At 52.6% G+C, this 10494-nt stretch overlaps 1 protein-coding gene and 1 non-coding gene across 2 annotated transcripts; both read left to right on the forward strand.

Moving 5' to 3' along the window:
• Positions 1-4100: 4100 nt before the first annotated feature.
• On the forward strand, positions 4101-4202 carry LOC111814386. Its single transcript, XR_002819380.1, has one exon. It is a non-coding gene; the product is annotated as a U6 spliceosomal RNA (small nuclear RNA).
• Positions 4203-6446: 2244 nt separating this feature from the next.
• On the forward strand, positions 6447-10494 carry Fam32a (family with sequence similarity 32 member A). Its single transcript, XM_004647370.2, has 4 exons — positions 6447-6576; positions 6685-6826; positions 10199-10252; positions 10414-10494. Exons 1-4 carry the CDS (start codon positions 6503-6505, stop codon positions 10480-10482), a joined length of 339 nt encoding a protein of 112 aa, XP_004647427.1. The 5' UTR covers positions 6447-6502; the 3' UTR covers positions 10483-10494.

Here is a 10494-nt window from a genome sequence, read left to right on the forward strand (position 1 = left end):
TGTTTTTCTGATATAGGAATTCACTGCTATGAATTATTTTCCTCCCAGGACTGCTCTGTGTCCCATAAGTTCTGATGTGTTGCATTGTCATTATCATTTATTGTAGGAACTGGCTAATTTCTTCTTTAATTTCATGAAAATTACCCTTTGTTTGTTCAGGAGGGTGTTATTTAATTTCCATTAAATTATGAAATTCTTGTGGTTTCCTTTGCCATTGATTTCCAATTTCATTGCACTATGGTTGAATAAGCATAGGATGATTTCAATTCCTTTGCATTTACTTAAACATGTTCTATGGTTTAGTATGTGACCTATTTGGAGAACATCCCGTGTGCAGCTGAGAAGAATGTGGATTCTGACTTGTGGGATGAAACACTCTGTAGACATCTACTGAGGCCATTTGCTCAAAAGTTTGGTTCAGTTCTTGTCATGGCTCATGGTTTTTCACAAGGGAAACAATATAATACAGGACACGTTTTATAATATTTTATAAAGAATCACCCAAGAATTATATACAAGAAGTACAGAAAATCTGTCCACACACTAAACACTAGAGAATCCAGCTGAGGGCCTAGAGCTCATAACAATGCCTCCCACCAGTCCAAGTGGAGGCTAGAGCCCATAACAAAATCTCACACAGGCCCACTTCATGGATCTGTGCTGGGAAGGCCCAAAGGTCAGTGTTGGAAGCTGAGAAGTCTGTGCCAGCGGGATGAAGGATCTGTGCCAGCAGGCCGAGGGATCTGAACTGGAGCCAGGAAGCAATGCCCAAGGTAAGGACCAGAGCTCCCCCAAAAAGCACCACAGCCAGCCTCAGCAACAGTGAGGTCCCGAGCCCCTCCAGTGATGAGGAAAGCCGAGTTCCCATCAGGAGAGCCAACGCGACAAGCTTCTCCATGAAGCAGAGCAGCGCACCATCCTCCACTCTGGAGCCAGGAAGCGACGCTCAAGATGAGGCCCAGAGCTCCCCCAAAGTTCACTGGGAAAGCCAGATGGCAGGGTCCTGCAGCAGCACAGCCCAGGAGAGTCAGCAGCTTCCAACAGCTCCAACAGCTTTTCCGAACAGCATCCCTAACAGTGTTCTGGCAGCTTCTCCACTTCTGCCCTTATGCCGCTGGAAACAATCCTAGGTGGGCCTCCCGCACCCAGCACTATGCTAGTGTAATTCAGCTGGGTGTAAGAAGGTGACCACCAGTTAGAAATCCCTACAGTTCTAATATGTCTTTGTTGGTTTTTTTGTCTACTTATCTATCTGTGACTGCGGGATATCCGGTGACTGTTAGTTGTACTGATGCTTGCTTAATTGCTCACGTCTGTTAATATTTGTGTTATGTAGCTGGGCGCACTGGTACTTGTTGCATATATTTACAACTGTTATCTCTTCCTCTTGGATTATTTCTTTGTCTTTTTGACACGGGTTCTATTTGAGGGGGGATTTGTTTTTGGTGTTTTTGTCGTTTTCACACAAGGTCTCACTATCCAGCTCAGGCTGGCCTTGCGCTCACTTCACAGCCCACGCTGCTCTAGGACTCCCAGTAGTCCTCCTGCGTCAGCCTCCCAAAGGCTGGGATTACACGCCGGCGCCACCATCCCAGTCTCCATCACTGTCTCAGCGTGCCCCAGGGCCAGGGCTGGTGTGGCACACCAGGGGATCGAACCTGGTCCCTGTCCCTGCGTCTGCCTAAGCAGTCACTTTAATCCGCCGAGCCATCCGGCCGGCCCTCAGTCCTTACTATCTTTCTGGAAAGTACTTCAGAACATGTCAGAACGCTGATTTGGCAGTCATGAATTTCTTTATGTACTCTTCATCACGGAAGTATCTTATTTTTCCATCACTTGTGCTCTGGTTTTGTCTTTTTTCCCCACACCCAGCCCTTTGGGTTAAAGACTGTTTCCTTCTAGAGGTTCAAATATTTCACTCCAAGCTCTCCGGACTTAAGGGTTTGTTTTGATCACTTGCTGATTCTGATGGCTTTCCTTTGTACATGATCTGTTTCTTTTCGCTAACAACTTTTTTCTTTTCCAACAGCTTTTAATATTCTGTTCTTTTTTTTTTAATAGGAATAATAAGGTGGTTTTTGTCTGTTTTTTTTTGTTGTTGTTGTTGTTCCTCGAATGCCTTCAGGGCACTTTTGGCCAGCTGGAGAGGTGTGAGGTTCGAACTCCAGCAACCTGAGGCTGACAGCTTTGTGGAAGCAGCCACTTAAAGGCCTGAGCTACGGCCAGGCCCCCTAATATTCTGTTCTTACGCTGAATTTCTGTTGGTACATTTTAGATACCCAAAATGCTAACTTTCGGCCGCGGGAGTGCATACTGCTCCTGCTCCATCTCCCGTCTCCTTTCCTCATTCCCTGCGCCTCCCTTCAAGTCCTCTTCCTCTCCTGACTAGTGTACGCCAGCGGGGAGTCCGGGGTCACGGCCAGTTGGAGTCCTACATGCCTCACTTGTCTGTGGGTCAAACTCTTCCTCCATGACGGCTGCGAATGGGCTTTCTTGGGGCCCTTGCGTTATCTTCTGCGTCTTCATTGATTCCAGTCAGTCTTACTGTTTTTCTTTGCACCACCCAGCAGCTGTTGGTTGACTGCTCCTAGTCTCCTGTTTTATGAAGGTCAAGCTGGCCTCAGTTCATCATGTAGCGCAGGCTGGTCTCGAACTCACCTCCTTCCACTATGTTGATCTCTCTCTGTCTCTGTCTCTCTGTGTGTCTCTCTCTGTCTCTCTGTCTCTCTCTCCACTTTCCTGTGGGGTTCAGTTCTCACTTCAGACCCTTGCGGGGTCCCTGGACCCCAGCTCCCTCCTCTTTCTCTTCCTCATGTTGCTATCTTCCAGTATCTGGACACCAAATCTTGGGCAGGCTGTTTTCCTGCTGCTCACCACGCCACCATCTTCCCAGAAGGCCCATGGCCTTTGTTTTGACCCTCCCTCAGGTGCCAGGGAGCCCACAGGTAGCTACTGCTGCCCCTGCAAGTAGACTGGGGGTGGCAGGTGAGGACCCCTTTGGAACAGAGACTGCTTCTCTCATCTTCCTCTCCCTCCTCCTCCCTCCACCTCTTCTTCCTCCTCTCTTCCTCCTCCTCCCTCCTCTTCCTCCTTTCTCTTCCTCCTCCTCCTCTTTCTCCTGCTCCTCTTCCTCCTCCTCTCCTCCTTCTCCTCTTCCTCTTCTTCCTCCTCCTCTTCCTCCTGCTCCTCTTCCCCCTCCTCCTCCTGCTACTGCCCTCCCCAAAAGTCCCTGGCCCAACTTGAACAACAGCTGTCTTAAGTGAAATGCACAGACGGCCCAGCGGAGCACACCTGTGAGCCCAGCTAGTCAGGAGGCTGGGGCAGGAGGACAGCTGAGAGACTGAGGCTCAGCAGCCCCTCCCAGACCCCACTACATAAGGCCTCCAGGACACCCAGCCCCTCCCAGTACTGCTGTCCTGGGTGGAGCTTTTCACATGCAGGCCCTTGGGGAACCACTGGTGTCCCAGCCACAGGAGGATGCAGTGTGAGGGAAGTGACCACCTCCTTTCAGATACTCAAGACTTGAGTTCCAGAACCTTCCTCCTACTTTTACGCCCTCAACCAGCCCTGGAAGGGGAGGTCAGAGAATGAGAGAGGCTTTGATGAGGAGACCCTGACACTCAGAGAGTGGGTAAGGTGGCCACACTGAAAGTGCCCCACCTCTGGGGGACATAGAAGGGAAGGTGACCCAACACAACCAGCGAAGGGGGTTCCAGAGAGAGGTGTGAGTACCTGGCTCATACAGCATCCAGAGGCCCAGGTTTGGCTCACATTTGAGAAGATGACGGGGGACCTTTGGGGGATGTGGTGTGGATGTGGTGACAGCCAGGGGCCTGTAGATGTGTGGAGAGCGGCCTGTGTGCATTTCCTCAGCACCAGACGGAGCCCATGGGGACCAAGCTGGCAGCACCATCTTGGTTCCTGTCCAGCATGGTGCTCACTGAGGTGCTGAGGCTTAGAGCGCAGCAGGCTGCATGGGCTAAGGAAGGAGCTCGGGCCAACCCGGGGGCAGCTGTGCATATCCAGGGCCACAGGCGCGGGGCAGGGTGTCAGCTTCTGTGGCGCAAGATGACGGCTGAGATAACCAGCTTGTCAGGAGAGAAGGTCTGTGCTTGCTTCCCATACTAAAGTTGGAATGACAGAGATTAGCAAGGCCCCTGCACAAGCCTGACACGCACATTCATGAAGCATTTCGTATTTTAAAAAAAGAGAGAGAGAAGGCAGGAGGAGGGCAAGTTGGACCACAGCCTGGGCAACTTGGTGAGGTGCTGTCTCAAAATTAATTTTTTAAAAAACGAATTGGGGGCCAGGGAGATAGCTCAGCGATCTAAGCACCTGCCTGGCAAGTGCGAGGACTCGGGCTGGATCCACAAGTACCACATGGCTGTGCCAGCCACCAAAATTGGGCGTGGTGGTACACACCTGTCCTCCCAGCGCTGGAGAGGCTGAGCCAGGTGGCTCAGTACAAGTCTGAGCTGCACAGTGAGACCCTGCATCAAATAAATAAATAAATAAATAAATAAATGATTTTTAACAATGAGTTGGGGATGTAGCTCTGTGCAAAGGCCCCAGGTCCAGCACCTAATACACACACACACACACACACACACACACACACAATTACCTTATTCTCTTCTTCCACTACATTTTTTTTATTTTTTAGAGAGGGAAGGGGTACCGGGAATCAAACTCAGGACCTTGTGCTTGCCAGGCAGGAATGAGATGGGGACTTCTGGGGGAGGCAAGATGGGAGGTCAGGCCCAGCGGCAGGGGCAGCTGGAGCCTGTGAGTGCACTCATTGCTAGTTACCCTCACTAGCTACCCCGACTACTCACTAGTTACTTATTGCTAGTTAGCCATCACTCGTTACCCGTTGCTAGTTCCTCATCACCAGGTTACTCATTACTAGTGACCCACTGCTAGTTATGTCACTCGTTAGTGGTATTACCCATCGCAAGTTGCCAATTACCAGTAACCCAACACTAGTTACCCATCATTAGTTACGCACCGGCAGTTACTTCTTACTAGCTCCCCATCGCTAGTCACCACCCTTCCAGCTTCGCGCACGTCCACAGCCTCAGGCGCTGGGGCAAGGAGTGCTGTCGCCGGTCTGTGTACGACATGGGATCGAGTTTTCAGCCACTGCTCCGGTCAGAAAAAGGAAAGGGACGGCCAAATAGCTCAGCAGATCAGGGGTTCAACCCCAGGCCTGCCGTTCAGGCTCCACCCCCGGGGCTCACTGTTGACCCGGGGGCTCGCTGAGATGGCAGTTGAGACAGGGCGTGTGGGCATGTTGGCGTGCACCTGTAATTCCAGCCTGAGAGGCTGCAAGCAGGCGCATCACCAGGAGTCCGATCTAGCAGTGACACCCTGAACACTCTGTAGACCCTTCCCTAAAATACAAAATAAATAAATAAAAGAAAAAGGAGACATGGCAGCGCTCCCTCCAGGGTTCCAGGGAGAGCCCCTCCCCCATCTGGTTCTGTTTGGGTTTGCGGCACCGGAAATGGCTCTCAGGATCTGGCGCTTCCCACGCAGGCACTTGTGCCCGAGCTACATCAGTGGCCTGACAAAAATATTTTTTAAAAATAAAGTAACATAGAAGGGGCCTGGGGAGATGGCTCAGTGGAATAAGCACTTCCCTAGCAAGTGCAAGGGTCTGAGTTCAATCCCTGGTTCCACAAAAAAAAATAAAATAAATATAAAAAATAAAGGGGCTGGTGAGATGGCTCAGTGGTCTAAAGCACCTACTTTAGAACAAGCTTGGCAAAGCACAGGGACCCGGTTCGATCCCCCAGCACCACATGCCAGCCAGCCCCGCCCCCCGGTGGGCTGGGCTGAGCTGGCCACACACAAAAATAAATAAATAAATAAATTAAAAAAAAAAAAATAAATAAATAAATAAAGTAACATAGGGCCTAGTGGCAGGGAGACTGAGGCAAAAGGATCACCATGAGCCAGTCTGAGATACAGAGTTTTTTGGTTGGTTTTTTTTTTAAATAAAAGACAATGTATCTGAAGATGAGAAGGGGTAAGAGAGAACAGACAGCTACTCAAAGTGAGTAGGGTTTTTGGAAAGTGAGTAACTCCTTAGTAGTTCAGACCAGCCTAACCTACAGAGCGAGAACCTGCCTAAAAAAAAAGAAATGAATGAGCACGGAACAGTTTACAAAACCAGGTGCATTTATCCATTAAGCGCTCAAAGTACAATGATAAACGAAAGCACGACACCACGCAAAAAGGAATCAAGACTTTAGTACTCCGCTTGGAACCCCGGACAACGGAAGAAAAAGCCAAAGCCGGAAGTGTGGCAGCGGACCGATGCACAGCGCAGGCGCGCGCCCGCCCCTCCGCCCCCGACCGGAAGTGTGGCGCGGCTGAGCGCAAGGACGCATGCGCCTCCCGCGCTCGACCAATCAGAGAGACGCAGAGGCGCGCTTCCGGCGTAAACGCCGCGCAAGCCGGAAGTGTGGCCCTGTGCTCCGGGACTGTGGGTCGCACTATGGAGGCCTACGAGCAGGTCCAGAAGGGGCCCCTGAAGCTGAAAGGCGTCGCCGAGCTGGGCGTGACCAAGCGGTGAGGCCGGGGGCCGGGGCGCTGTGTTCTAACCCCGCCCGAGACCGCTCCCCGGCCCGGGGTCACCTCGGTCGATCTCACCCGCCTCCCTCCCGTTTCCTCTGCCAGGAAGAAGAAGAAGAAAGACAAGGACAAGGCGAAGCTCCTGGAGGCGATGGGGACGAGCAAGAAGAACGAGGAAGAGAAGCGGCGCTGCCTGGACAAGCGGACGCCGGCGCAGGCGGCCTTCGAGAAGATGCAGGAGAAGCGGGTGAGGCGGCGGGGCGGGCTCCGGGGAGAATGGGGCGGAGCGCGACGCCAGGTCGCCGGCGGGGTCCCCTTCCGTGCCCCGTTGTCCCCGCCTTCAGGAGGCGGAAGGGTTCTTTCTCTAGGCAGGGTGGGGAGCTTCGGGTGCAGCAATGCAGTCGAAGCTCTAGGGGCCCGGGCCTGGGCAGAGCCGGCGCGCACCCATCCTGAGGGACGCAGTCTGTTTCCATGGCGACAGGATCCGGCAGGTGCAAGCTCGGGCGTTTCTCGTCACCAGGTTGGGTGGTGGGTAGGGCAGAGGTCAGCCTCAGGGTGAGAAGCGGGCCTGTCGTGCTGGTGAGAGAGGACTCGGGTCTGGGTCAGCCGTTCAGTCGGAGTGACCCCTCCCGCCGCCCCAAACGTGCTGCTGCTGCTGGGGTGCTGCTGCTGTCCTGTGAGTGGACAGCAGGGAGTGCTGCACAAGCACGGGGCAGGAGCAGCGACCCCCGCCAGTGTCCACAGTGCGAGAGTGTCACTGACCCTGGGCTCGGGCGAGTGAACCGCAGTACTCTTGTGTCCCTGAGGTAAAACAGCTGAGATGTTTTGCTTTGGTTTTTGGGGACTGGAGATTGAATCAATAGCCTTTGCACCGAGCTATAGCCCCAGCACTTTCAAAAAATATTTTACTTATGTTTTGTATTTTTTCTGAGACAGTCTCACTGTGAAGCTGAGGCTGGCCTGGAAGGCAGTATGTAGTCCAGGCTGGCCTCAAATATATTATGACAGTCCTTCTGCCTCAACCTCCTGAGTGCTGGGATGACAGGCATGCCCAACCGCACCCAGCCAGGACTGAGAGTGTATCATGGGAGTGGGAGCAGAGGCTGAGGAGTCTGTGGCCTGACCGAACTGTACCGGCCTGGGGGGCTGTGGTGTGTCATCCCCGGTGCCCCAGTGCTGTGTGCCCTTTCTCATCCCACCTTTGTCTTGGGAAGGACTTGGGTGACTCTCCTTGCAAGAGGAGCAGTTGCCTCCACTTGCCTGCGCCTGACCCAGTTTCCATATGTGGAGACATGCAGAGCTGGCCAGGACGAGTCCTTAGCCTTTCAGGTGGCTTTGAGCAGTGCATGTTGGTCTAGCCACAGTGCTGATGTGTAGTGTTTAAAGAGGAGCGCAGGGGTGTTTCCCCGGGACCTCCGCCACCCCGTTGTTCCCTTGTGTGAGGTGGGACAAGGCGGGATGAAAAGCCAGTGCTCCACGCTGTCAGCTGGTGTTGCCTCAAGAGGAGGCTCTGGCCTCCCAGGGCATAAAAAATTACGCCCTAGAGCTGGAGTGCTGGCCCCAAAACGGCAGATGCTGTTTCAGTTGTGATATGCTGGTCACGGCTTGTGCACGTCCTGTTTATTGCACCATGACTTCAGGCCTCCTCTGTAGCCAGCTCAGAGCCCTCAGCTGCGTCCACCAGGCGCACAGTACCTCGTCCTCCAGCCACTCCCTTCACAGATGAGTAAGTCCAGGTTTAGTCTTGGGTCAGGGCCTTTTTTTCAGCTCACCATCTTAGCCAGAGTCAGGACCCCTTGGTGCCCCAACACTTTGAACATGTTATTGTGCCCTTATTTACGCCATGGGTTACACTGGGAGTGGTAGCTTGGAATTAGTTTGATGGGATTACAGGCATGAACTTCCTGGACCTTGAAGAGGACCAGGAGGGCACACTATATTATTTCATCCTCCAGGTCTTTTTTGTCCTGCAGGGCCTTCAGATGCCTATGTGGCGGCAGCTCCAAAGCACAGAGCCAAAGATTTGGGTCTCCTCAGGCTTGGCCCATTACTGGCCCTGATTTGTTTGGCTTTTTCCATTTTGAAACAGGGTCTCACTCTGCTGTTTGGCTGGCCTTGAACTCTGTGCCATCCTCCTGCCTCAGCCTTCCAAGTACTGGGATTACAGGCTTGTGCCACTATGCCCAGCTTCAGCCCTGCACTCTGTTGGGTTCATGGTTCTTAGGCCCTACTCATTGTCAGCCTGGGCAGCACAGTATTGGGGGCAGCAGAGCTGACCACAGTCCCCAGCTGTGCATGTGGAGCCAGCATGACCTCCTCATGTGCTGGGCAGTGCTGCCTTTTCTTCTCACAGAGCCCAGGGCCTCCTCGCAAAGCTGCGCCTCAGGCCAGAGTTCCTCCCGACTCAAGGGCCTCCTGACTTGGTCCTGGGCAGAGCTGATGTCATCATAATCAGGGACAAGGGTTATGGTGGTCATAGTGCAAGACATTTCCAGAATAGACTGGAGCAGTGGTCTAGGTCTTTTTAATTCTTAAAATTAAATACCTGATCTTGTTTTGGGATACAGGGTTTTATTATAAATTGAGAAGTGTGTCCAGTGTGTTCTACGATACGGGTGGTGCCGAAAGAAAGGACGAGAAGACCTGATGAATGTAGCTTCAGAGGTCTCACTGAGATTAATCTCTCTCCACGTGAGCCCCGAGCCTCAGAAGCATCTCACATTTACTGAGGGCTAAAGGCAGACTAAGGAATGTGCATAATTACCTAAGTAATTATGCAAACTACTAACTCTATTGACTTCTATCCATTTGCCTAATGCTAAGTTCACACAAATGCTAGCCGGTAACATCCCAAGCAAGGGATCAAAGGACAGGGCGCCTGCAGGAGAAGCTGTTATCTGCAGCCTTGAATCCAGCTTTCTGGGAATTTGCAAACAGACAGCAGCTCTCCTCGGGCTCTGGGTATTGTTTCCTGCTCTCTTGGGACATCAGGCTTTTGCCTCAAATCTCTTTCTACACAGTGTGTAATGATGGAGTCAGGGAGGTCCCCGTTCCCAGTATGGAAACCAGAGTTTGGGCTGGCCTCCCTGTGTACCCAGGCTGGTCTTGAGCTCACAGCAGTCCTGCCTCAGCCTGCCAAGTGCTGGGATTACAGGCGTGTCCTCCATGCCTGGCATCCTGGTTTGTTTTTGCTTGTTTTTATAAGAATTTATTGCGAGAGAGAGAGAGCTTCTTTCTGAGAGACAGATGTAGGTTGTCTGCCCTTTCTAGTTTCTAGTACCTTCTTTTTTTTTTTTTTTTTTTTTTAAACATTTATTTATTTATTTATTGTGTGTGTGTGTGTGTGTGTGTGTGTGTGTGTGTGTGGCCAGCTCAGCCCACCAGGGGGCGGGGCTGGCTGGCATGTGGTGCTGGGGGATTGAACCGCGGTCCCTGTGCTTTGCCAAGCTTGTTCCAAGTAGGTGCTTTAGACCACTGAGCCATCTCGCCAGCCCCTCTAGTACCTTCTTGCCAAAGGACATCTGGGCCAAAAGGTGGCCCAAAGAGGTACAGCCTGTGTCCCAGTCTGCTCCCTGCCACTGCCCAAGCCTTTGACTCACACATGCTCCTCTCTCCCCAGCAAATGGAACGGATCCTAAAGAAAGCATCCAAGACCCACAAACAGCGTGTGGAGGTGAGTTGTGGAGGGGCCTCCAGGGGTCAGCGGACGGGCCTCACCCACGGCTGGCAGTGCCTAGCTCCTACAGGGACAGGGTAACAGGCTGGGAGATAGGCACCGCCATGCCGCTGTCCCTGGTGTCCTGCTGGGCTCAGGTGACGTGTCCCTCTTCCCAGGACTTCAACAGGCACCTGGACACCCTCACCGAGCACTACGACATCCCCAAAGTCAGCTGGACCAAGTAGGCCCAGCAGAGT

This window comes from Octodon degus, unplaced genomic scaffold (assembly GCF_000260255.1).
Source record: "Octodon degus isolate 3935 unplaced genomic scaffold, OctDeg1.0 scaffold00304, whole genome shotgun sequence".
NCBI classification, from domain to species: domain Eukaryota; kingdom Metazoa; phylum Chordata; class Mammalia; order Rodentia; family Octodontidae; genus Octodon; species Octodon degus.

Bases quoted from the DNA above. Each gene is read 5' to 3' on its own strand.
- Fam32a (XM_004647370.2), top strand. From the start codon at position 6,503: ATGGAGGCCTACGAGCAGGTCCAGAAGGGGCCCCTGAAGCTGAAAGGC. The intron at 6,577-6,684 runs GTGAGGCCGGGG...TTCCTCTGCCAG, and splicing joins GAGCTGGGCGTGACCAAGCG to GAAGAAGAAGAAGAAAGACA. The intron at 6,827-10,198 runs GTGAGGCGGCGG...CTCTCTCCCCAG, and splicing joins AGAAGATGCAGGAGAAGCGG to CAAATGGAACGGATCCTAAA.